The sequence below is a fragment of the Periophthalmus magnuspinnatus genome, chromosome 23 (genome assembly GCF_009829125.3).
Source record: "Periophthalmus magnuspinnatus isolate fPerMag1 chromosome 23, fPerMag1.2.pri, whole genome shotgun sequence".
NCBI lineage: Eukaryota > Metazoa > Chordata > Actinopteri > Gobiiformes > Gobiidae > Periophthalmus > Periophthalmus magnuspinnatus.
This window is the reverse complement of record NC_047148.1, coordinates 10,304,214-10,332,025: the sequence shown is the minus strand read 5'-3', so window position 1 is coordinate 10,332,025 and position 27,812 is coordinate 10,304,214. Positions and strand designations below refer to the sequence as shown.

Genomic DNA, 27,812 nt, shown 5'->3' with positions numbered 1-27,812 from the left:
TTTTCCATTTAATTTATCTTGTACTTTGTTTTACACCGTAAGCTGTCTCAATATTGGCACATTTTAGTTAATTAAAGAGTATAGAAGCCCAAATATTTAGATATGTGCTTACGCCGTACTGTGTCGTCTAAGTACACAGTTTGAGATCTTGTCACATTGCCGGCTCCCAGAATGGAGAAATTAACTTGTGTTTACTTAAGACTATAGACTGTGCTAATGTTTCTCCAATAGCTGTGCTAAAGCAGGGCTGAAATGGCAGTGGGAGGAAAAGATAATCACCAGAGAGATGTAGCATTTAGTAACAAGCTTAAGAAAAAAAAAAAAATCTTTGTGGTGGAACTTCCAGTTAAGCGTGAATCCCATTCAGTTAAATAAAGAATTTAGGGAAAGTTTTGCTGCTAAAATCGTCATGAGCAACAACACATTCTCCGATTCTCTGAGAAGCTTTAAAACGGCTTTGTAGTCTGTATAGAACTTATTTGCGCCCATTTAACTCCCAGAATAAGGTAAATACTCTGTTGATTAGCAATTATCCAATAACTAGTGCTGCTCTGGTGTAAGTACAAGCAAAAAGCGTGCAAATTGTCTGAAAGAAACAAAAACATTAAATGAATATACTTGCTCACGATATATGCAACTTCTTTAGTGGAGAGTCTGACATCAGCTTGGCTCCATGCTGATATTGTTGCGAGCGGTCTTGACCCTCCACAGATCTGACTTTTAACTTAACCTGGTGTCTCCTGCTTGCCTTGACAAACAGAGAGATAAGACGTAGCTGACGGTAGCTGACTTCTCTACTAGGAAAGTTACACGGTGCATCTTTAAAGAGGAACGGTGACTCTTATACCTGTTCTAGGGGACTATAGCATGTTCCCTGCTGACACTGATGCTGGTATACATAGCTGTGTGTCCATGCAGATAAATCTATAGCGTTCCAGTTGTGTACAGACCCAGCTAAAGAGTGTCCCGTACTGGCCTACATCCCTCTCCATTACCTCCCTGGTCATTAACTGTGGGTTTAAAAGTCATTGTGAGTGCATTAGGAGATGACAGTACACAGCTGCCAGAAGGTGACTTTGGCTGCCAACTCACAGGGGGACTTGGCCTCTTAACGGCACCAATACCAGCTTCATCTGCGCACACACAAACAGAACTTTTGCTTTTTGCTTTCATGTGTTATTATTTTTAAGTCGGTCATCACTTTTTATTCAGACACTTTAACCTGGCTGGCACTGTAGTTTTTATTGTGTAACTTGGGGCTAGAACAGTTTGCGTACATTGCATATTGTTAACAGACTTATAAACCAAATGCAAGTACGTTCCTTTGTTCTGTGACATTATGATTTGTCTTCATTAACGTCATCAGCATCTATTCATTTACCGTCAAGTGTTTAACAGGAATGGGCTCTGACGCTGTCTGGCTCTTTCTGCAGCGGGAAAATGCAGACTTTTTTAGTGTAAGAGCTACTGAGGATGCGATGCTAATACTAGCGGACATTTTCAACAAGGGAAGTTGTAGAAGTTATTGTACTTTTGGGGTGGAGACTCTTAGGAGCGCTTTTCCGACTGCTTCTCTCAACTTCCACAGGCCTGCACATACACACAGAATGCAGAATCAGAGCCAGCAGATCCCAGTCTGACCCAGCGCCTCACTCTAAACTTGCTTTTTGTATGAACTTGTCTATCTCCTCAAATTCAGCAGGATTTGCAGCGTGCTGATGACCTAAATTAACTTAAATTTGTGTAAAAAAAAATGGGTCACGGTTGAAGTGACTTTGCTTTAACATGATAATAGCACATTAGAATTGAAAGCTCTAATCTGCATCGTCGATATTTTGACTTAATTTTAAAGCAGACCCATCATGCAAAATGTACTTTTCAGAGCTTTTAACTATTTTAGTCTTTTCCCCTTTTCATTTACCTTCTCAAAGTTGTTTTGGAGTGATTCATGCATGTTTAAGCAAGCTTTAATTGCTTATTTTTGAAGACGCCATATTGCAGATCAGTCCTCCTTTTTCACCGCCACCGGCATACACCCCGTCCTCTGTACTTACTTTGTTCTCCAGTTTAATTTTCTGAATCAGTGATACGCTTAGGATGCTGCAGTGTCTCATGGTCATTTTTGTACAAAATGTGCTCTGCAGCTATCCATTGTAGGTGTCGACAGCTGCACAGCTCTAACGCAAAAGTCAGCAGATTTGTTTATTTAAGTTGTTTTAGATGAATATTGCAATTTAAAAGGTGCAAATTATAACATAAAGATCTATGGGTGTCGATACAGCAAACACAATATTACATTTCATATTTTAGTATTAGCAACATTACTATTGAGACTAAATTATGTAAACCTCTTAGAAATCTTGAAAATTGTATGTACCCATTCAGTTTTAGCTTGGTTTTCAGCGATTTGTAGCATAGAAATACTCAAATCTATTAATGATGAGAATGCAGAGTGTCACAGTCCAGCGTAATTGAGGTTGAAATTTGTGTTGGCATGTTTCTTATGTCAGGAAAACATTAAAAATGAATTGTACATTTCCATCAATGTTTTATAAGACGTTGCCCATTCTCATATCGGCCATATTGCTTACATCTTACATTCATTCAGCAAGAACATTGTGTCTAAAACACTTTCCTTCTCTTCATTAAGCTCCACTGCTGCACACATAAAAGATGACCTTCTCTGTAGTGGTCCTATATACTTTTACAGACTATACAAGCTCCCCTCAATACACTACACAATTAAGGGCCCTGTATTGATGAAAATGAGAGCAGCCTTCAGCAGTGCATCAGCAATGGCGGTGTTTTGACAAATGACAACATATAAAACTTAAAAACTCCATTGAGTGACATTGTATCGCCATCATTGTGCTGTTTGTATTTATTTGAATGGATATCAAGTGAGTATTTCTTCTGGAGATATCATATTATACCCGTCAGAGGATGGAAACATGGCAGACCACCATTTACCATTTATATATTTTGCAAATCCACTTTTTAAAGACTGCAATTTAGGACATGCATTCATCTTTACCTTATATTTTGTATCACTCCCAAGCTCAAATAAATGAATGTAATTAATAGCATTTTATAGGACATTCAATTTAACCATGTTTCATTTTGAGCGTAGGGAAATATAGAGGTATATTTTTTTCCAATAAATTTCTACAGAATTTTGACGTGTCTCCTGAAACTAACCTTTAAGCTCTACTGCACTGATTCTTGCTGTAGAGAAACCAATGTATTTATGAACATTTTATTAAATAAGGATGGTTCTGGCAGTGTAGAAGGAAGAGCACTGCAGTAAAACAATGAAAACTGCAAGTCCATGAAGTTGGGAGTATAACTTTATGACAAGTTACAGCCATTTTAGGTTCAGGACCTACTGACAAGAAATGTCAAAAAACAAGCACAGTTTATTTATGAAGAATCTATTGTCTATAGAGGAAGCATAATGTGTCAAAGGCTCTTAAATGTCATTGTAAATCAGAGTGACCTAAATAATGTTGCTGTCAATTTTCTATAACTTTGCGTAAAATTATAAAAAATGTTGTCTCTGTATATAGGAAAGTCTAGTATGAAATAATGGATGGTTATGTTCCCACAATCCAAAAAATAAAGAATATGATGTTGGTACAAATGTTTTTTTGTTTTTTGTTTTTCTTCCGTGCATACAGTTAATCCCAGTTACAGTTTTGTTGCAATTGGATAGTTTTGGACTTTTTATGTATATTGTAGGGGGAGCTATAGTCATCATTGGTTGTGTTCATTACTCTCCTTTATTTTATTTTTTTTTTGCACTGTTGGTTAAAATTTTTACTCTGCAGGCTCATACGTGTGGCGGTGAGCAAGTATCAAAGAAACAGCAAATAAAGACATTTTTGGAGGCACGTTACACAAAATACTTCATGAATATCCAAGAAAAAATGATAACTATTGATAATCAACATCTCTAGGTGTGGCATGTGAAATGTGAGCTCATTTGGATCAAAAACCTAGGACTAGATAGATTTCATATACACATATGTCACAGTTGCTGCAGAAATGCCATCCAATATGGCAGACTTACTGTTTTGTACACAGTATTGCTCCAGTTGTGTTGTAGGGTTGTCCTTGTGTGTCCCATCACTCTTTTTAATTTAATTGGTAGAAAGGTACAAAGTACATGCGTCTCAAGTCCCTTAGGGGTCACTTAAGGTGGAGCTGTAGAGTCATTTTTTTTGGACCATGTAAAATATTGTCATGAGAATTAATTTTGTGCTAAGCTCTGCCAACTTTGGTGCATTTCTGTTCATGTTTTGTGGGTTTTTCCTTCTCTTTTGCGTGATTTGAGTCAGAGTTGTATTCACTTAGAATGGGAGCTTTGAAGGATCCTAGAGGCAAAACTGTACAAAATGAGGCATGGCTCTCATTGGCTTTTCTGATCGGGGCACATATCAGAATTTTCTTTAAAGTTTCACTAATTAATGTCAAAGTAATTCTTTTCTCTCCATTTTAAAGTTTGTGCGTTCCTACAGGTGGTGCCCTGGTATTAAACAGTGTATTTGACATATCAATGTGGTTTCTGGCAGCCAGTGTATAAGTGATTCAAATTTTAACATGGTCAGACTAAGCAGGTACGAGATTTTTAATTTTTTTTTTTTTATTTATGTTGAGTCTTTGCGCTCCTGCTGGTCAACTGTGACAATGCCCCACATCCATAATTTTTTGCATCTTTCCATGCAGAGATTTGAATCCCCAAGTTTTGTACAAATTAAATCATGTTGACATTTCATGTCTATGGCAGGAGGCCCTATAGTGTACATTTTTCATATGCTCCAGAGTCCATTTTTTATGCTGGCATGCTGCACAGAAAGCATAAATGGTATCCCAAAAAATGGAAAACTTTTGAAAATGTATGTCTCTACATGTAGCATGACAAATCTGAGCTAATTTAGACCAAAAACCAAGGACTAAATAGTTTCCATACAAATGTAAAAGTGACAACCAAATTGTAATCCAATATAGCCAACTTCCTGTTCATCATAGAGCAGTGCTCCAAGTCAACTTTAGGCTTGTCTCATGGAGCTTTGTGTCTGTCCCCACTCCCAGCGGGGTCCAATTTCTGGTTGCCATTTTGAATTGGTAGATACTGGGCTTTGTCGTGATGCAGCATTTTTTGTTGTGCTGGTCGATTCTACACCTCCATGTGAGACACTTCATCGATGTTCAGGAAGTCAAAAATGCTATTATTTTTTGAGGAGAAAAAGAAGAAACTGATCAGGAACAATGCTCTGTTTACTTCCTTACTTGCTCGATGCATAGTAGTTATGCCAAACCATTTTCCTCCATATAACTGCCACCTTTAAAATGAACTAAAGAGCCGTATCTCTTATGGGTGGCACAGTGGTCCAGTTGGGCATCACATCAAGATGGTCTTGGGTTTGATTCAGAGAAAAGAGCTGGAATTTGTGGAGTTGGCAGGTTCTTCCTGTCTGCAAATTTGCTTTACTCCCCTAAAATAATAGCTATAGGTCTCCCCTTTTAAAATATTTTCAGTTAATGTATTATAGATAGTTTCTTGTCAAATAAAGTAAGAAATAAATCCAGTGCTGGTCCACCGTCTGTGAACTGCAGCCACACACTGAACTGTGGACAGAGCTCCAGACATCAGCCCATTCAAAGCCTAAAACTTTTGTTCAGGTTCCTGCCCTCACATTTCATGTTGTTTAAGTGTTCAAAAGAACTGTGGGGAGAAGTGTGCTTTGTCACAGTATTCAGGCTAATTAGGGTGCATTTTAAGACATTGAGCAATTCACATATGGCCACACCCCTCCCATCATCATTGGCCACACCCCTCCCATCATCATAGCCTTAGCATTTGCCTATACTGATAAATCCATTTTGCATATCCACTATCCCCCTGTTGTTCTGTCTGGTCTTACTGACCTTCTGTTCTGTTTTTCTGAAGTCCTTAATCCTTATGGATTCATTCATTCTCATCCTTGACAGAATCTTAACATCACCATTATAACCTCGCACTCCTGTTTTTGGAAAAAATGTTAAAAATGTAATTTAGGGCTTATGTAGAAAGAAGCTGCTGTGTCCCCTTTGGGTCATTGCCACAAAAAAGTTGTGATGATGTGGCATATGAGATAGCTTATGAGTAATTTTGGCACAGATTGAATGGGAAGTTTTGGAAGGAAAAGCTCATTTTCTTTTGTCTTTTACTGTCTAATTCTTTGAAATTTCTTCTCGTGATCTACTGATCCCCGGAGTTGAGACCAGGACAAGCTGTTTTTTTTTAATAATTTTTTTTTTTTAAGCAGCTGCAACATCCTTCAGCTCTGCCCTCTCCTAAACCCTGTTCTTTTTATACTTGTTGTTTTTTGCTTCCTCCTACTAGACATGAAAACACACCCACACTTTTTCCGAAGCTATATTAAACCAACAAATCCTGACAGTTACATGAACAATCCCATAATGCATTTCTTGTACATACCATAAATGCATCGTCACCACACATCTCATATTCATAGGGGTGATATAAGCCAATCGTTATCCCTGCAGTAAAAGAGAGTGGCATGTTAGTGGCTGCTTTAAACCTCAGTATGATCAAACCAATCCAAATACTGTGATTATGACTGTCAAGTCATTATTAATCATGCAAGTAAGAAAGATGTATCTCTATACGCAAGGAATAATAAATGGATTTTACCACAGACAAAAAAAATCTGCATATATCATTATATTTAGTGACCTTTCCTTACATCTGCACTAACTTCTAAGTCGCATGCAAAGTTAAAGGTAAGACCTTCACTTTTATTTCAATTTTCTGCGATGGCTAGACCCAAAGTGAAGTTTAGGTCATGTCAAACTTTGAGTGTTTTTGGTATTAATTTATTCTTTAATTATTAGTAGTTTCTCCTCGTCTTTCTCTGACACCCAATTTATCGCTGACATTATGAGCAGAGTTTGGGTGACCTTTATATGTAAAAGTCCGTCTAGCACATCTTAAGGAGACGTTGCACAAACATCTTACACAAACAACTCAAATTGGGCAGAATCTTTGCATTATCGCTGTAATAACCACATCTGTTTAGCTGTAATTCCTACGTCCCCAGTCACGCACTCTCACATTCAGGCTCGGAGCAATTTAATAAAGGTTTGCAACCTGTTCTCATCAATCTGCTCATTATTACTCTGAGCTGTGCCTCTCAAGCCTGAAGGAGAGGGAGACTTGTTACCTGCCACTTACCTCAGCTTTTAATGACATTTACATTGGGAGTTGTAGCTCTGCATTGACTGTTTTGATTGATTCATGCTCAGCACACTTTATAACCAAACATAAAAGAGTAACTTGAGAGAAAAATGTACTTCCTGAGCTTTTTATCTTTCGGTTACACAGTTTAGAAGGAACCAAAAAAAAAAACCCAACAACTTTGTGTCCATGATAGGTTAGACTGCATGTTTCCCTAAAACATACTTAGCATAATTAAGATTTTGCTAATAAACTGGCCTATTTTTTCCTGTTTTGACAATTTTGGTGTTTATTCATTTATAATTGTACTTCCTGGTTGTACATGGGCAGCAGATGTTACATATATAGAGGAAATTCTTATTCTTATTCTAATTATGTTACTTGGCAACCATACTGTAATAATGGGCCAACACTTATCTAATTTCCACAGTATTATAGTTTGACAAATAAAGACACATTAAAAGACCTTTATTTTGTTAAATGAATGTTTAAACTGTCTGAAAAAAAAATGTTTTATGGGTATTGTCTCTATTTTAAATGGAATTTTGTGTTGATTCTATTATATTTAACTATATCTGACTTTGGTCCCAGTTCTCTCAAAAGTGCTGCTAATTGCGTAAATGTAAAAAGCAAAATGTTATGGGCAGCGATATATGACAAACTGCAGCAGAATTACATGCTTGGGGTCCTCAGAGGCCAACGCCAATGACTGATTCACTTTAATCGTTTTAATTAAAAAAAGCTGGGAAAGTCATTTCAAAGAGATAATTCATGCATTGTTATCAACACAGAACGGAGAAGGTGTGTGTGTGTGTGTGTGTGTGTGTGGGGGTGTGTGTGTGTGTGTGTGTGGATGGGGCTGCCTTGTTTTGGTGGGATTAGATTGGTTTAGTTGCTAAATGAAAAGGACCGTGCTCCCCAAGCAATCTGGCTTCCTCCGTTCCACCTCAGCGCTCCCTCCATACCTCTAAGAGTAGGCCTGGCTGCGAGGAAAACCCACATAACACATACTTGAAAACCATGCTCCAGACACACTTTTAGACACCCTTTCTAATACTAACACATGCAACGAGACACTCAACTAATTACATGGGAAAAATGTGGGCGCCCCAACGATTGAGATGGGTTTAACAAGACTCTGCTTAAGTTCAAAGTGAGAATCAGAATGAGGAAAGAACATTAGATAATGCCATGACACGGACTGGTCACAGTGTTTTAGAAACGGCTATAGGGTATTTCATTCAAACATGAAAGTACGCATGGGTGTGACTTGTCAAATATAGAGCTCGGGATTGTGACGTCGCACAATATAGAATTTTCAGTTAGCCTAATGTCTGTGTAATCCCTCAGTCATCCAGGTATGAGCCACAGTAAAAGAAAAATTCAAATCTGTCAACTGGACAAAAAATTGTAATAGTGAAGATGTTTCGCTGCTCATCCGAGCCGCGTCACTTCTGGTCAGATCACTGCCCACATAAGGCAGTGTCCACCAGTAATCTGACCAGACACAGCTGCTCATCGTGTTGTTCCACGGCTCTTTTAGTTTTGGCTAATGCATCACTATGGACATTTTGCATGCTGGCTTTAAACTTGGTGGATTTCTATGGTAACAGTCCAACGCTCTATAAATAATTTTCTTTTGTATTCTGTGTAAAGCAGTTTTATGATAACCACAGTCTAAAAATTAAACGATTAAACAATACAAATATAATGCAACAGGACGATGCAAGGTTCAGATGCTGTGTAGACTACGTTATCCGTGCTGTGTACTGAATAAATACACAAAACTCTAATACATTTTTCACATTACTTCTACTTTCTGTGTTCTTCAAAGTCGTATTTTTGCATATACTGACATCCCATGCTCTCTGTATCCACACCACAGTGCCTCTCTCTCACACTTTGAACATCTGTTCATGCGGATCCAGCTGTGTTTTGGTCAGGTCTGTTTTTCATTCTTTGACTCCAGTCCAGTCACATGAAGTGGCACCACACAAACAATATTTTCCACATCACCATCAACAGCGAGCAGCACCTGAGCCGGGCTTTTACACACGGAGTTACTATGTTTAAGCTCTTAAAAATTACAGATATGTTTGTAGGGAAAAACAATCTGGTGTTTACTTGAGTTTGACGATAACAGTTTGATTTGGAATTGGATTACATTCACTGTTGTAGGCAGTGTTAAAACCAATCTTAGCCTGTTGGGTTTTTAAGCAGAAGATTGGAGCAGCTTTAACTTGCACGGGAGTTGACAAAGCTCCACTTTGTAACTGTTCATCCTAAAATGACAAAAATAAAATCACTTATTCCAAACATGCATCCTTTCTGTGAGCAGGACTCCCTCTCCACAGATGTGACTTATAACAAACCCACCACCTACTTATCTCCATGCTGATGCTTTGCCTGGAAGCAACATAATATTAAAGTATATTCCACTACTATGCGATATTTAGTGTTACAGAATTATTCATACAAAATGTCAGTGTACCTCTGCAGTAAAAGCTTGTTTCTTTAAATTCACTTCCGTATCACTACCTGCTGATAGTCCTGATATATTGCGCTCCATATTCTGTTTGTAATATAAATCAATGCAGAGTGATGAGAAAGAGGGATATAGACAGGGACTTGTATTCACTTTAATTACAGCTCTGTGGAAAGTGCAGACCTTTGTAAATGCCAGCGTGTGTCCTCTGATCATAACGGGGAGTGAGGTGCTTTAGGTTAGTCTGCTGTTGGCAGTGAAGCAAAGGGGACCCCCCCAGAGAAGCAGAGAGGAGCTGGAAATGTCAGCACTATTTCAGTCACCACGATGAGCAGCGCTACAACTTTATGCAAAATTATTACCGCTATTAATTTTATGTAGAGCACATTGAAATGTTAATAAGGATGCCATTAATTAAAGTTTGTGTTTGTTTTGGGTCTTTTTGTTCTCAAAAGAGTCTAAACCGATATAATCCTCTCAGGCTGATCATGCATGTGTACTTAAGAGTGTAGGCATAATGGAATACTTAACGGGTTTGTAAAAGATACTACAATCACAGCTGAACCTAGGTTTGTTTCTTAACCTGTATACAGAGGACAAATACAAGTTTTTCTCAATATCATTATATGGGCAGCATATACTGTAGCGGCAGAGGCTACATTAGCACTGTTGGCTACATTAGCAAAGATGGACTGCAGGTGCCGAGGTTTAGGTAGTGAGGATTTAGATCAGAGAGTACTTTTAGGGGTAAAACAACTGGAACCCAAAAGAGACTTCTGATTAGATAATTGCCTTGAGAACCAAAACACCAAATTATTACATAAACAACACTGATATCATGTCCAATGTTTGTGTAGCTAAGAATAAATCAGCATTGCAATTGTTATCAGTGAAAGCTATATCTGATTTGAAGACGTTTACCTCGTGTCTGGGAACATAGCTACTGTCAAGGTGATCATTTTAAATCCAAATCTGCAGTTCCTTTAACATTGTCGCATATGTTTGACTGTTTGAACTTGTTCTTATCAGATGATGGAGTATCTTGTAGGCAATTCCACAGCATAATGAAAGTCCAGCTCCTATTATATTCATTCGTCTTTGTGCGAAGCATTTTGTTACCATGCCAACATATCTATGTAAGGTCTCCAATTAGTGTTAATATTTAGCCGTTTTGAAAAAGGTCATCCCCGTCTGACTAAACTTGTACGTTCCCATTAATTACCCCAAGTTGATGCTCTATATTCTCTATATTTTTCTTTGGTGACATGTTTATCTTTTTGTATTTGTTTATACGGAACTGAACTGACTTCCTGTCTGGTCTAATTATGAGAAACAAAGTGTGTCCCTGTCATTTTGCCAGGACTAAAATGCTTGAAAATTGGCCCTCGCTTATTTTAATTGGGACATCTGGTCAATTTCAACGTTGTACTTTGCCAATACAGCGCTGCAGTTCAAACTATCCAATCCTCGGTGATCTCCATTAAAAACTCTAATGTACTTTACACTTGCGGTTAATCATTTTGTACCTCTTGTATGGTTGAGCGATGGTTCATTTCTCCACATCACCACCTTGCAATTCTCAGTAAAGAGTTTAGTCCCTCCTCTGATTAATTTTGTCCTTTTAGCCATTTATCAAGAATAGACCACCTCATTTTATGCCGGAGAACTTTCTTCCCTAACTTGGACTACGCATACCTTCTCTGTTCTGATAGATTGTGCTGTAGTCAATAGTGTTGAAAGTGAGACAAGGCCACCCCCGGTAAACAACTTTTAATAATCACCCTTTTGATTGAGTGCCGCGCCGGATGTGGCATATGAATCTTTGCTGCCGAAACAACGCGGAAATCGGAGGAAAAATTAGCGCAAAACAGATGGGCTTAAAGCTGTGAAAGTGACTGTTTACATGACCAGTAAAAATCAGAACTAATCCGACAACCCGGTAATCTGACTTTCGGTGTGTTTTGATCATTATGGATGGACATTTTCACTTGATGTTGAACTTTACTGTTGTATCTGAAAAAACAAACCCCCATTTCTTTGTCAAAACCTGCACAGGGCACATCTGATACAACTATTTACATGACATTTAAATAATCTGGTAATGATCAGGTTTTAAGTGCGCTTGTAAACATTGTCACCGTTGCATCCCCGGCTTTTGTAGCATGACTTGGCTCTCCCCGTAGCCATCTAAATGTCCTCCATCACTGACAACGAGAGTTCACTGTGAGGCTAACTCGTGAAGGGGATTGAATTATTGCACTGTACTATTCTGATGACCAAAGCTGCTCCTAAAGTGCGTAGCCATCGCTCATAGTTTGGCATGGCTCTGACAAAGTGTGAATGAAAGAGAACAGACAGCGCACAAATATATAGATAGTCATTAGAACGAATTCCCGGTCTTGACAGTACAACATTGTGAAGTCTACCTGTCGGTGTGTTATTTTTTGGTAATGGTTCTATCATTTACTTATGTAATCTACCAAAAAATCAGCTTTAACATGCACTATGTAACTTAATGGTGGAGGCCCTGTCACCTGCTTATCTTCTTGGAGATGTTAGTGCTTTGTCTGGAATCTACTAATGGCATTAAACTTAATTATGTCCCTGGAAACAAGCAGAAGATGCCAAAAAGCTGCGTAACCCTGCTAGCGGTAAGAATGCAAGTTTCTCAAGGCATTTTGTAACACGTGTAATGTGTTACATGAAAAAATATGTTTAACTCCATGTTGTGGCGTTCGCATAATCACGGAGACAGAGGTTGCATACCCGCCTGATTGAATGTAAGGCTGTATAATTTTCTATAATGGCATGAAATAATTCCCCCCTTTGATACTTCTGAACCCTCACCTCATGAGTTTACTGAACAAGAATAAGATTATATCACCAACAAACCTGTGATCTATGCTACCCTAAATGATGACACGCAATTTCCTTTTCACTTTTGATGAATTTGCCATTCTTCTGCAGTGAGTTGCCCCAAAGCATTTATCTACAGCTCCCTGTCATTGGCAACATTATCATTTGGCAGAGGTTTATCCACAAGGGGGGAGGGAGCGGAGATACGAGGAGGCCGACTTTTATAGCTTTCTTTTGGGCAACGATAACAGAATAACAGAGCAGTTGTAGGCGATGCACGTGGCCTTGTTCGAGTCGGTTCAGACACAAAAACAGCAAATAAACAGCTCTATCGATCGTCTCATAAGGAGTAAATGAACTGGGCGGCGCTGGCAGAGGGGAAGAAAAATAGAAGATTTGAATAATGAGATGGGTCATGAACTCAGACATTCATATTGGAGAGGTATTTAAATACGAAGACTGAAACACTATTTATTATTTGGCTTTCACAGAGGATTGTGTTGTCTGCAATTGTGTAGAATTATGCATGCTGACACAAGTTGAAGTACTGTGTTTTTCCCTTAATACAGGTAAACGGCACATAGTCATGTTGGATAATAATTGAGGGGTACTGCAGCAGTGATGATTGTGCCATTGTATTAGATTGACTCGAAGGTGTAACCACTTTCTATGCGTCTTAGCCCTTTTATTTCATAACATTTTCCAATACTAACTTTTCGATCTTATTTAGACTGTTTTAGAAGTTAGCTTTAGGTCCAATTTGTGTGACTATTCCGATTTAGATTTCATTTGTGTCATAGACTCTATAAAGTCTATAAAGCAAATTTCATAGCAACCAAAGCGCCAATTCGGAGTGAGGATGTTGAAGGAAACACCCCTTTCCAGCCACCCTGTTTAGCAAGGAATGGGCGCTTAGCAACACTGTCAATCAAACCTGTTGCTAACGCTAGCGGGGGCGACCTTGGGGAAAGAATGCGCCTGATTAGTATGTTATTAATGTTCATATTTTTGATTTACCGACAAAATAGCGAAATAAAAACCCCAGGATCATGTGGCGTGGATTCCCAAAATGACGGGCCCGACAGCAGCAGTTACAGAGAGAGGGGTGATGTTTTTTTCAATAGAAAGTGAATTTGAGCCAGAGTCAATGGAGCTGGACGCGTGCCCCTGCTCACTTCTTGTTTGGAACGCGGCAGCAAGCAGGTTAGCTAAGTCCATTTATATTTACAGTCTAAGGTTTGTGTCCTTGTATGTACAGTTCAGTTCAGACCGATTTAAGAAGTCCTGCTCCTGTTTGGTCCTGGTGTAGAACTAGTTTAGCCTAGAGCCTAGAGAATTATATTAGTATTTTCAGACATGTCACTTGGTCTAAAGCTTATCCGTACTGTTGTGATAGTATTGGCTCAAGTCATGCTAAAACAATGTAGTGGTGAAATAACTAATTTAGCCCATTTTCGCTTCTCTGCTTGTCATGCAGAGAGGGCAGATGGCTGAAAAACAACTAAGCTTGAACTTGGATATTGTTGAAAAATGAAACTACTCATGCAGAGACCATATCATGCTTCGCTAAACAGATAAAGATGACAGTTTTACTTTTTCTATTTCCAACTTGACATTTTAAATCTGTTGTGTTTGTGGGGGCATACCGGCAAAAGCTAAACTATGTTAGTAAAACAAGTCGTGATGGACTTTTCATATGATTAAAGGTTCTTCCCACTTATTAATTAGCAGTTTGGCCCCATGACACTGTGGCACACTAGTTAAATATGCTAAATTAAACAAAAGCCCATTTTACACAATACAACCTATATGTCAGCCTGTTATACTGATGACTACTACTGAAACTAAATTATTTCATACTTGTGTAGTTTCCCCTTTTTGTCTAAATGCTATACACCCTTTAGAAACACCTTTTTAATGAGTGGAGCAGATTATAGCATAAACCCTAACCAGAAAGAACTGGCTTATTTGTGCTGTTAGACACATTTAAAATTGTACAAAATATGCCCAAAAATAAATGTATAAATAAGAAAAAACAAAACACAAGGTCCTTAAAATTCTAGTCACAGTCACTTGCTAGCTAGCCTTACCCAACTATTTTTCAGTTAGTTTCCCTGATCTTTTTTGTGTGCGTGTCACCATGTCAACTGCAGAGCAAAGTATCCAGCGTGTAAAATGCACCTATAGATCTGAACGTTTTCAACTTATATTTAGCGGTACCAATTCATTTTCATTGAATATTCCATTAATCCTCCTTGTTGTAGGAATTAACGATGAAATAATTACGAAAACACGTTAACTGGCAACCCCACTTTCAATTCAAAGTAAATTAGCACATCCCCTTTGGTTCTTTAGCAGCAGCAGGCCCTCTTTAGCAGCAGACAGTTTGGCAGTGCTCTTTGCCTCTTACCTCCACCCGCTCCTGCATTAGCACCCACTGTTTGCCAGAGTGCCTATTTTGTGTAATTATACGAACTACAGCAAGCTAATGGCCCTGACTGAGCGTTGCCCGGGCCCATTACACCTCAGGGTGCTGCAAAACACCATTACCACCAGCAGGAGCAGACCTGGCGTGTGCGCATGTAGGTGACAGTCTGCACGCGTGGCCATGTAGATGCGTAGAGAGAGGGCGGTCGGTACCTGCCAAAGAAACACAACAGTTACTGGTCGTGATTGCCGTTTGTCGAGCGGGAGTGGAGTGTTTTGTTGGTTGAGCAAAAACACCTGTCATCTCTTCTCCATTAATTCCTCCAGGGCGTTAGCTGCAGACCGCCGTGGGGAGTTGCTGTCGGCCACACCGGAGCGACAGCGAGGCATCTACGGAATGCTACATTAGAAAATACTTTATTTATTTATTGATTACACTTTCTCAGTAGGTGAACTATGAAGAATTAGTGTTGGCACGATAACAGGAGATGGTTGTTGATAATAAATGACTCCAGACGTATGTGGATAGACGCTTGAAAGAAGTTTACTGATATCAAGAGGCTTCACTTCACACGCTAAGCTTTACATAATCCAGTCAAAAGAGATCGTCATTATCACCAGATGAGAGTGAAGTGGCCGTTTATAAATAAATATATGAGTTCTAAGTACAGAAGATATAACTGAGAAGAGATATGTCGATCGTTCAGGACGATATGATGGCAAATAAGTTCTACATGGACAACAGAACCGTTTTAAAGCCTCACAGAGAATTGGTGCAGTGTTGATTTGTTGGTGTACATGAACATGGAACGTTTTACACAAATCAACCTACAAAACTTTTCTCAAATTCTTTATTTAAATGAATGGGATCCCCGCTTAACCAGAAGTGCCATCATAAAGAAAGTGCAGTTTAGGAGCGTTTAGCTACAAAAGTGTGTGGGTCGTAATAAGGTCAGTAAGAGCTTATCCATAAAATAATGCTTTAACATGGTGCGGAAATTTCAAACTCAACTTCAGTACCAACAAGTAATGAAGAAAGTTTTGTGTTTGTTTTTGTTTTTTTAGCCATAATAAAGCAAATTGGTTTATTAAGAATGATTCATGCTTAGCAACTACTTAAATTCCCTAACTCTTAACCCCTTTAAGTAGCTACTAAGTCTGAATCATTCTTGATAAACTAGTCTTTGTTTGTACGTTATTATAAACTACGAATATATGCTACTGTTCTATTTTCAGTCCTTTACCATGGTCAGCGTCACAGGAAAAAACAAGTAGCACCTTAGTTTTATATCCACCTGACTTCAGTCTTGCCGGTACATTTGCTTCACAGGCAAACTGGCTGTGATTGCCCAGTTTATCTCTGTCTGAGTGTGAGCGTTTATGCATGCTTCTGTAGGTTTAACAGCTATTCCACAGATAACACTTAACTGTATTAATAGCTGAAGGAAGATTTCTCTTTAAGTCGGCGCCGCTCATAACTAACATTTGTCTCCTGTGTATAAGCAGTTTAATAAACCACAGAACGGATCAAATGTGAATAGTGAACTTTTTAGAGATCTTTCATGTGATTTTTTTTATTTTTTTAATTCAAATTTCCTCTAGTACCTCAATGAAACTTTAAAACCAAGCTTACTAACTAACTCAGGTTTCAGACATGTTCTAAAAGTCTTCTTGTTGGCACACCCTGGACACTTAATATGTCTTTACTTTGATTACCAAAAGAAAAGGTATTAAAATTATAAAGTTTCTAGCATTCCTTAAAAGTATCACAAAGAAAGATGTAGAAGAAATACCTCCAGAATTATAAATGACTTATTCAAGCAAATCCAACAAATCACTAGGCCACTGAAAGGTAAAGTGAAAAACCCATTTTCAATTTTGATATATTAAACGCCTAACAGAAAGTGGAACAGTAAAAAAGCAAGAAAAGTGAGTGCTTCAAAAAGGGTTCCAGAATATAAAATGGAAAATGTAAGACAAAGGTGCTTTTCAAGGATTAGGCCAATAATTTATGAAGAGCTGAGAGGAGCTGGAGACTCATCGTATAAATGTTTGATTGGTAATGGGCCTAATAAAGCGATCCACAGCACTATTGTGTACTAAAGTCCAATAATAAGCCTTGTATTAATAAAGGGCTTTTAAGCCTCACATCTCTTTTTTTTAGCTCCACTTTTTAGTTAGTCTAAATTAATGTGATTTGGAAATCTTGGCTGAAGCTTTTCCAAATCTGTAACTTATTATTACAAGATTATAATTCTAGTTCTTATAGAAAGCTTCATAGTTGCGTATGGTGCTCCATCACGGGGCGAGTGATTGCGTTCACCAATAGTTGGCAGGTAAGAATAATGGTACCGGGAGCGTCATTTAAGAATGAGCCAATTCAATTCAAGAGAAAACATAACAGCCATCTTTGAAATGTGTATCGATTTGCGTCCATTGGCTGGTTAACAGTATACAGAGTAAATTTCACTTGACAGTGGTCTCCATGCTTTGTGATTTTCTTTTCGGCTTTTTAAAAAGGACCCATTGCCCTGAGTCTATTGACAATCTGCCTCCCTCTCAGTATCAATAGCCATTAACCAGTTTAAACCTTGCCAAGTGTAGGAGATGGGAGCTAATTGCCTTGTGGTATAATGTAGCGTGTACAGTAATGGTGAATCAATGCGTTTGTTAGCATTGCAGGGCAAATGGATATTCATGGCTGAGTAAGTTCAAGTGTACACACCTCACTAGCTCCACTTTCAATCTGCAGTATTGTCTTTTTCACTTTGACCTCAGGAGATAAGCTGCAGTAGAAGGCTATAGCTTCAACTCAATGCAAATCAAGGCGATCCTATAGGTATTAAAAGGGGCGACAAAGATAGGGTTATTATTTCCTTATGCTAAACACAGACACATGGCATCAACTTTTCCCCATCAACTTCTAATGATCAACCTCTCATGAAGCTACAGACAGATATAACCAGTTGCAGTGACATGTGAAGGGGAAACACACAAATTGCCACCCAAAATACAGGACAGTTTAAACATGAATTTAACAAAACAAAGGTCATATATTTGTCAAATAAAGTGTAAATTAGATGATGCTTTTGGCTCAGTATCGTTGCTAGTTTATGGAATTATCTCTACATATGTAACATTTGAGATATGATGAATAGTTTTCTACCCACGTCCAACCAGGAAATAACATGATGAAATTCACTTGGAAAAAACTAGGTGGATATTTTAGGGTTTTTTTATATTGTTTAACCATTTAGCCAAAAAGTAGGCTATGTCCATGGAGAATATTCTGAAGTGTGGTTCTAACTATCTATTTTTGTGGAATCAAACAGGTGACGTTCTACTTCCAGAAAGCTAAACGGTGTTACTTTAAATATAAGTACGTTAACTACATTTTGGTGAAATTATTGAAGTTTACAGGAATAAATCAAAATAAATCTAAATTGTTGCCTTGGATTTTTTACGATAACAAATTTTGAAGTTCGATATATTGCTGAAGTAAATATACACGATAAACGATTAGAATAAAACTAATTTATTCCACTGACACAACAACCCTAGAGCAGATTTAAACCACAAAGCTATTCTAAATCTACAATATTGTTAAAAAATCATGAGCTGCAATAAATAAACTGTAGAATGAATCACTAGTCCTTAGTTTGCATCTGTAATGAGTCATAGAAGTTATTAATTCAACCTTTTACTTTTTAAATCTTATCGTATAGCCAAAAAAAAATCACCAAAATATTTTCTAGTAATGCAAACAAAATGTACACACGATAAATATTGACCCCCAATATTATATAGTTCCAGCTTTGACCGATAAGTGATGTGACAGACCAACTCTTACACCATCTATCAACTTCATCTTAGAAATAACACCAAAACAGGTGACTACATTGTCTTTAAATCCCACCCGTTCACAACTCGAGTTATTGTGAACTTGCTTCAAATCTAGCTGGTGAATATCTGGTTCTCATCGCTAGTATTCGGGCCTCTCATTTTGGAGTGGTGCCACCTGTGTGGAGTGGAGCAGGCAGCTTTCCCCCCTGACGGCGAGATGTATGCAATTAAACCATATTAAAGTCATTAGCCCAACACAAGTGATAGCCAACAGATGGTTACTGCGCAGAAATCTGCCCTTAATGAAAGCCCTCACTCAATGTAGCGGTGTGCTTTTTGGCTTGTGTGGTGGCTAACAGCTGTAACACTCAACCGCAGAGCTTGATTAGACCGTGGTTGCTCCATCTCCCGTTGCATAGTAATTTCTTCCTATTGTCGATTTATAAAGAACCACATGTTTTGTTTTCTTCTCCCCCTCTTAGTCATTTAGAGGCTGTTGGGTGTCATCTGAAGACCTAGACAATCTGAAATGTAATTTTCTAAGAGACTTGATGTAGGAAGTTCATATTGGCATGCTGCTGTTGTACTGGATGATTTCAATATAATTTTCTCTTTCATCTTGGAGGAAATCAGTACACAGACCCATGGGAGGGCTAAGTAAACATGCTTTGTTTGGTGCAGTCTTATATAAGTGATCAAGTGTGTTTTGAACCAGACGCAATGTAAATTACCTAACAATATAAAGCACCAGTTCATTCTATATAGCAGAGTATATTAAGTTTGACTTAATATAATTGAAATGGACAGGCTTTGTTTCATGCATTGCAAATAGTACATTAGGTACAGCACAGGCGCCCATTATTTTTGTATATGCCTTTTTAAAATCCCAGTTTTGGTGCCATATGTGATTTAATACTTGCAGTTTTGTTTTTGTTTTCTGCATTTTATAAGCTATTGTAAATGTATTTTATGTTTTATTTGAAAAGCTGGGTCAAAAATGGGACTGTACCTCAGTATGTACTATATAAGAAGTTGTAGACTGGTTATATTTTAGCCTACAGAGTCATCTGAATAGAACGCATGTCTTAATCACAAGGGTTCATTTGGGTTAGTTTCGTTTTCCTTTTGCTGGAGGTGATAATTAAAAATCTCTGTGGTTGGTCTTAAGAGCTTGTCGTTTTTTTTGTTACTTTTGTATAATTTATTGGAGTCATTGTTATTGGTGTCATTAATAAAATAAAAGTCTAAATTAATTTTTCATAGCGAGCATAGTGTATGTAACAGATAAGCTTCCCCTCTGGTATGTTTTTGTTGACAAATCTAGCAGCTTTTTTATTGAATTTTGGTCTAGAGCGTCTACTTAAGCAAAGAAAAACAAAGAACTCCAACATATAAGACACAGCTAGAGCCTGCCCCATCCACCGGCTGAGACCACCTCTTCTTAGCTCACTTCAATTTGCTTTGGTCGGCGACTAAGTGTCATTGTGGTACCATCTTCCCAGACAAACTGCATCAAGCCTAAATTTGTTGTTTGTTGAGTTGACTTCGATGGATGGAAAGTGTCCCGGCTATTTTAAAATATATAAGGGATGTCACGTTAAAAAAGAAGGCTGTACGTCAAATGCTTTTTTTTTTTACACACCAAATGAGACCTTTTAGAAACTGTCAAAAAATAATTCATTTCAGTAAGTAGTCAGGTGATTTCAGCTCAGTTACTTGGAAAAAGTTCCCTCTGTACTCTTCAATAACAGAATAGTTTCTACAAAATATTAGATTTTTTTTTTTCTTCTTTCATTGTAGTGCAACTTTTGCTTCCAAAATTCTAAATCCTTTTCAAATTGTACAAAGGTCTATTGTAGTTTCGGCGCTTCCAAGATTTGCCACTAGTTTATTCCAGTGGGATTCTTTTCTTTGTGAAGGCCTGGGGCAGGGAGTACAGTGGAGTCTTGTATCGCCTTAGGCTGCCTAGACTAGCCAGACCATTCTCCGCAAACACATATTTACATATATATTTAAATAAGTGCTGATGCCGTTAAGCTGTTCCCTAGACAGCTTACACACCTCTGCCCTGTACAAATCGAATCATTTGTTTTGACCATTATATCCCTCCCCTCGTCTCTTTGTTCTTTTTCAAACACACTGTTAGCCGTGGCTGATTTGTATTCGGCCTAATGCCTGCAGCAGATGCTCCACAGGACACCTACAGTTCAAACGCTTTTATAAGTAATTCTATCATCAGGTTTGAGATTGTTTTCACGTGATGAGACAAACATAACCCCACTGTTCGTAGCACGCCGCTGAATTTGAAATTTTTGTGAATAGTAGCGGCGGAGCAATGAAAGGGGAGAGTTGAGAGGGGAGCTCTGTTGAATACCAATGAGGAAAAGGCCTGTGGAATACAGATGCTAGCGCCCACCTCACACAGTTCTCAGGGACTAATGCTAAAAGCAACTGAGGTCAGCCTTTTAAAGTCAAGGTCGTGATCTGTTCAATTGTGCATCTCTGATAGTAAATCTGCAATAAAATCAATGCACTGAAGCACGGACCTGTACAAAGGCAGTGGTCCTAATCTTGCAATGATAAAGATGTGGTGTAGCGTACTATTTTTATTATTTTTTAAATATTTTTATACATATTCCTTTTTATTATTTTTCTCAATCTCTTGTGGTTTGCGTCGAGATTCTTGGGAAATCCATATCCTACAGTATTAGCCAAAGCCAAAGCGTGGACTTGGTTTCCAGTTGTATTGTAGATGCGTGCTCAAGTTATACACAGTAGTTTGCGCTCAAAAAGCAGCCATAGCATCTCTTCAATAAAAATAATCATTTACTTTTTACTGTTTCGTGGTTGTATTGTACATAATGGACCACACTACATACATGAAGCAAAAAAAAAAGTACAAACTAGCTAAATAACCTTCTCGGGGAGCTATGTTGTAATGTTGACACTGCAAAATAATGAGTTTAGTTTTAACAATTGTCTTGTATCGCCTGTGGCCAAGGATACTTAACCTTTTTTAACATGGACAGATAAAAACAAAAAAACTCAAAATGTCTACTAAATGTTTAATAAATGATCATCTTTTAGCCTTGGGCCATTGATGGGCAATTGTTTCAAAATGTGTTTACTTTCTAATAGCTAAGTGGAAGCACATTTAGTCTTTTTTATTGTATAGCCTGCCCGCATGGCAGCTTTGAGCCTAATTAGTTCGAAGAAAACTTGTACTTTTTCACCCTCTCGTAGAATACAAATGCGTTTTGTTGAAAAGTCACTGGGGTCATTTCACCGACTCATTAAAACGAACCAGGAAGGAAAAATTAATGGCACAAACACCTTCTGTTTAATGTGTGGGAGGGAAACAACACACACACACACACACACACTGCCTTAGCTGTAGTAAATACTTCCACTTAAAGTTGTGAGTACTTTGACTTCTGCGGTAGTTATGAAATAAAGCTGCAAAAATATGTAGCGATGCATGACGTTGTGGTGAACAGCGGTCAACCTACTGGGAAGTCTTTCATACCATAACGGCTGTTCAACCAAAATCGAAAATATTCTGGTTTGAATGAGTAACAGACCTTGTCCAACCAAATGGCCTTTCTTTGGTTTGGTATAAAGAAGTACTGGTGGACCAGAACTTTCATTTCCATTAGAAAATGACTTTTACAATAACTGCTCCCTCAAGACCAAAGCTTTAAGCAACAATCCAATTCAAGACCTGCCAGGGGAAAAAACGATTTAACGTAATAGTAAAGTTATAAACAAGAACATTTTGAAAACTATGAAATTGTTTTTCATCGCATTACTTTTTTCAATGAACTTTAATGACCGTATAAACTTGATATAATGGTTCTGACTCATGATCAGTTTTCTAAGAGTTATATTTGAGTGATTCATGCATGTTTTGTTCTGTATTCAAGGATCAAGCTCTCAGAAAATGTTTTACCTGTCCAAGCATACAGCTCTGAACTTAACTGGGAAATTCAAACCCTGGGTCAAAAACAAATGTCCAAAAATAAAAGCAAAGTACACCTAAATAAAAAATCCACTGAACCATTTTCTAAGCTTAAGCCATTTTAGAACAATATCACTGTGTTTTCCGGGCTATAAGTCGCACTATCCAAAAAATGCATAATACTGAAGAAAAAAACATATATATAATTAATTTTACAAAATCCGACACCAAGAACAGACATTTTATCTTTAAAGACAAGTTATAATAATAATAAAATGGAGAACAGGCTGAATAGCAGTACAACACACTAACATAATGTATTTATTCAGCTACATGAAGCATAGACGGCAAACTGAATACATGGTATGTTAACGTAAGATGTTAACAATTAATCAGATAATTAAGGCATAAAAATCAAGCTAACAAGTTTACTCTTGATCTCACTCCAAATCACTAAATCCATTGAATTCTTCATCCTCTGTCACTTCTGAACAACTCGGCCAACTCCAGAGGCAGATGAAGCACCTCTTCTTCTTCTGCGTGGCTGTGATCAGACTTAGCGGAATACGATTTTCTTTTAGGGGACAGCACGAGGTTGTCAATGTGGCAGTAACTAAGTCAGTGTGAAAATAATGAAGATGTGAAATGATATATTTTAATAATTTCACATGTAAGTTGCCTTTGAGTATAAGTCGCACCCCCGGACAAACTATGAAAAAAAAGTGTGACTTATAGTCCAGAAAATACAGTACTATTAACAAAATGCACCATATGTCTTGAGTCCATAATTTGAGTTTGACATGATGGATTCTTTCTCTGCCCTTAGTTGGGACTAAGGAGCGACACGGTTTGGACATTGATTCAGTCTTTTTGAGGTCCTTTATGTTGCAATGAATGGGCTGTGGAGTCACACGTTCTCATTTGAACATATACTTGGCTCAACTGGTGATTGTTCCATCCATATAATAATCAAAGAACAAGATTGGTTTGTAAACCTGTCTGTCAGTGCAATACTGTCAACCACACACAGCTGGAGCCAGCGAGCCCACTCATTCCCCTTTGAAGCATATGTCTTTGTGGATCTTTTTTTGATTGTGGGTCCATATCTATCCTTTTCTAATGTAATGTTCAAAACAATTGTTTTTATATATATAATAGTGTTTGTGTCTCAAACCTAATGGTAATTTTAATTAAAATGCAAAATATTCATGAATAACAAGTTCAAATAGTACACAATTGTTTTTAATATGCAAATGATTTCATTTTTCGTCAGTATTTTAATATTTATGCTCTAATTGTTGTTAGCATTAGCATAGAGACAAAACACACTTGGCCTGTATAAACACAGAAGTGTACTCCAGTGTAGTATTCACTTCATTTGTAGTCTTGAATATGTTGTCGGTGATTATCCACCCACAACTCGCTGTATCCTGTGTGATCTTTAGCTGACACTATTAGTGACCAGACGTAGCCAGGCACCATTGTGCAGAGCCAGTTGGCAGATATCTGCACTGTACTTTGTTTTTTGAGTCTATCTTAAGCATACTTCTCATAGATACTCAAGTTTGTCTCTTAGTGCAGTAGAGAAAAGGCATTTATCCAAAGCATTACGTCTATTTTAAATAAACTGTTTTATCTATCTAGTGTATGCCTGACATTGTTCGGTGTAATTATGTTGTTTTTATACCTGAAAGGTGAAATAAAAATTCAAATCATTTTCTCTGGTGACTGATGCCCTGTCATCTCCTCCAATGATAAATGTCTTTTTTATTACCCAAATACAGCGGCGGTATCGTGGTAATTAACTGTAATGAAAACATTTGCATAAAAGCTTGATTTTATCCTTAAGCTATATTTAAAATGAGCATGTTGGCCCGTTTTCTTTGACGTTGTTCTTTAGAGTATAATAAACCACCGTCTGCCTTCACCCACTCCTGTCGCCTCCCCTCAACATCTGCTGATTTATTGTGGCTTTTACAAGCACCATTTTAGTCTCTGAGATGTTTGTTTATTTTACTGTTTCTTACCTTTTCTCAGCAAGTACCTTCCATGAAAAAGTATATTTGTGCCGAGTCTTTGAAATGTCACAAAATAATATGCAAATTAGAGGTTTCTGTCCCTCAAAACAAACACGTCAATAAATCAACAAAAAGAGCATCCAAAAGTTTGCCCATAATTTATTCCTGATTGTAAACAGTGTTTGTCCACATAAAAACATGCATTTATTTCATATATTTTCTATATCTTTAATGTTATCATGTTTTGTTGTGTTTAGGGCAGCATTTTCATAGTTTTATTTCTGCAGTAAATAAACATCTGTAATACATTTTAATGGACTGGCATTACTATTTGTATCAATCATGTCAGCATTGTCATCAGTACAATCAAAGTTAACAGATTTTTTTTTCTGTTTTTAGCAGCACTGATTGGGTTTCAATGACCAGGTGTAATTTAAGCAGATTTTGCAATTGACTATTTTTAACATTGCAAATATCTCAAATTCAAAACCAAAACCGAGTGTCCCTGGCAGTGCTCTCATTCTGTTCTCTTTTCACAGGGACTGATGATCCTTCTGCAGAACCTTCCCACGATGCACTGGGGCAACGAGGAGGTCAGCGTACTACTGGCCGAAGCCTACAGGTTGAAGTTTGCCTTCGCAGACGCCCCCAACCACTACAAGAGATGATAGGCCTTTTGCACCTATCTCCTCAGACTTACTCCTGTCTTAATCCTCCTGTGTTGAACGAGAGGTTTACGGGAAGGACCTCTTCTTCAACATCCTTTCTGTGATCGGCCTTTGAGATTTGAATCAACCAATGACTGCGAAGGACAAGTTTAGCATCTTTTTAAATTATAGCTCCAATCAGCTTTGGCGTATAGACTTGAACTTAATGTGAGAAACGCGTGAGCTGGCACCTCTTTGGTACATCCCCAAGCCTAATGCAGGACCGTGGCATGACATCGCCTGGGGATTCTGTCACGCTCTGAGAAAATGCTCCTTCCATGGTAATACATTGTTTTCTCCTTTCCCTCTGGAGGCAAAAATGTGACCTTTTTTCAGTTGAGAAAGACAAAGCACGAAGGCAAAAGGGCAAAGCTCCAGATGGCTTACATATCTGAGCTTTCCTGGTGACCACCGGAGGGAACGCCAATGTGTGCTAATTTGTTCAGTTTTTATTTAATTTAATATGTTTTCTTGCTTCAGGAAAAAAAAAAAAAAAAAAATCATTATCAGGATGGCCAAGATGCAACGTTAAGTCAGGGGCTTTTTTGCTACGTTTTACAGAACATATAGTCTTAAAACTGAAATTGCCAGGTCCAGTCAGAAATAATGTAGTATTTTGTAGGACAACACCTAAACACTACTTGCCTGTGCCTTTATTTAGGCAAACTATCGGATTGTATTTTTACACTGATGTTCATTGGTTTTCTGTCCATCTTGTTACACACTCTGCACAATGGAAACGGCTAAACTCACGGCTAACTGGCCAAACTAGTTATTTTGACCTGCTTTGTTATTATCATCTTATTTATCCAATATTATAAGATATAAGGCTATTGATTCAAATCATGATAGATTTAATTTGGGTATTGTATGACTGAGTTCAAGCAGTTTGTGTAATTGCGAGTGAATTGGTATGACTCAAACAAGAGGTACAAATCACCTTCAAGTACTTAATTATACTGATTGGCTTTCCTCCATAATACTTGTTTCTTAAAATAGAATAGTTGATCTGAAAAGAAACATCAAGCTTACATGAGTAACAATTCAACTTATGGTGTTTTTCCATTAAAAAGTGTGTTTTCTGATTTGTCATTGAGCTCATGTAGTCTGACTGGATGCTATTTACATATTCACTTTTTTGTTTGCACCACCAGTCACTTTTATATCTTCAAAAGCAACAAATGTTTACCTAATCGGCTCTTATTAAACCAATTTCCCACTCCCGTGTCAAAACAAGCTTGATTCGCTTATATTTGACTATACAGAAAACAAATCTTCTATCAACTTTAATTTAGTCCATTGCCTGGTGGTTACGAGTCTCCCCTCATGGAAAGAAAGATCTTAATATATTGACTTGGCTTCCCTGCTTTACCCTAAAAAGTCTCATATTATGCAAAAAAAAAAAAAGTACCTTGGAGTCATGTGCATGTTTGAGTAATCCTGCACGGTGAGGCCATCTTCTCAAGAACTGAAAATGTGTTATTTCAAAATTCTCTGTTAAACCAAATCTCCCCTTCGTGCCCAAGTTCTTCTCATTTCAAAGTCTTTATACCCTCACGAAACTCATTCTAATCACCAAACTGCCATGTGCCTTCACTACAAACCATCTCTTGCAAGTTACTAACTTAAATGTCATCATCTACTTTTTTTTCCTTTTTTTTTTTGCCTAATTTTAACTGCTTTACATTCTTTACTTTTGGAACGTTTTTCGTGCGTTTACAGTATCCAAATTGTATAAAAACAAGAATAGAGCATAATATGGGGAACTTTTTTATGGTAACGTTTTGGTTTTCAGACATTCATTACGGTTGTTAAAATGTGTCTTTACTCAGACACTTGTGATACATTATGCTAACATTTGGAGATTTCTGTTGTGACTCTGCCAGTTTACTCTAAATTTAATGGCATCAGACAGATCTCATTATGTTCAAGCTCCGCAAACAAAAAAATTCCCTTACACTCCAACTAGACAAAACAAAGGATGCCTTCTTTTTTTTTGTACTGTCTTTCTATCAACGTTTTAAAGATGTGTGTTCACTTTTATTTTACGTTCTTTATGTGACAAGCCTATTAAGTTGTGCCTGACTTTGGAGACATAAGACGCGCTGATTTAGTGTGACCTTAAATCAACTTGACAACAGTGACTCTAGAGTTTTATGTAGAAGAGAAGTGGGAGGTTTTTGTGGGTTTTTTTTGCACATTTACTTTGCAAAAATCCAGCATAAATGTTCTGCTCAGCCCTTTTAACAACTGTTGTCAGAAACATAATTGTGTTGTA

At 37.7% G+C, this 27,812-nt stretch overlaps 1 protein-coding gene across 3 annotated transcripts in view; it reads left to right on the top strand.

Moving 5' to 3' along the window:
* The window catches only part of tbc1d22a (TBC1 domain family, member 22a), a 126,378-nt gene extending 99,223 nt beyond the window's left edge, over nt 1–27,155 (top strand). The window contains exon 14 of one of the 3 annotated variants that reach the window (XM_033989780.2): nt 25,367–27,155. In XM_033989780.2, the coding sequence (XP_033845671.1) occupies nt 25,367–25,495 (129 nt within the window). In that variant the 3' untranslated portion in view covers nt 25,496–27,155. The remainder of the gene's footprint in view (nt 1–25,366) is intronic. The other 2 variants (XM_055231505.1, XM_033989781.2) reach the window with 2 other exon arrangements.
* The last annotated feature ends 657 nt before the right edge of the window (nt 27,156–27,812 follow it).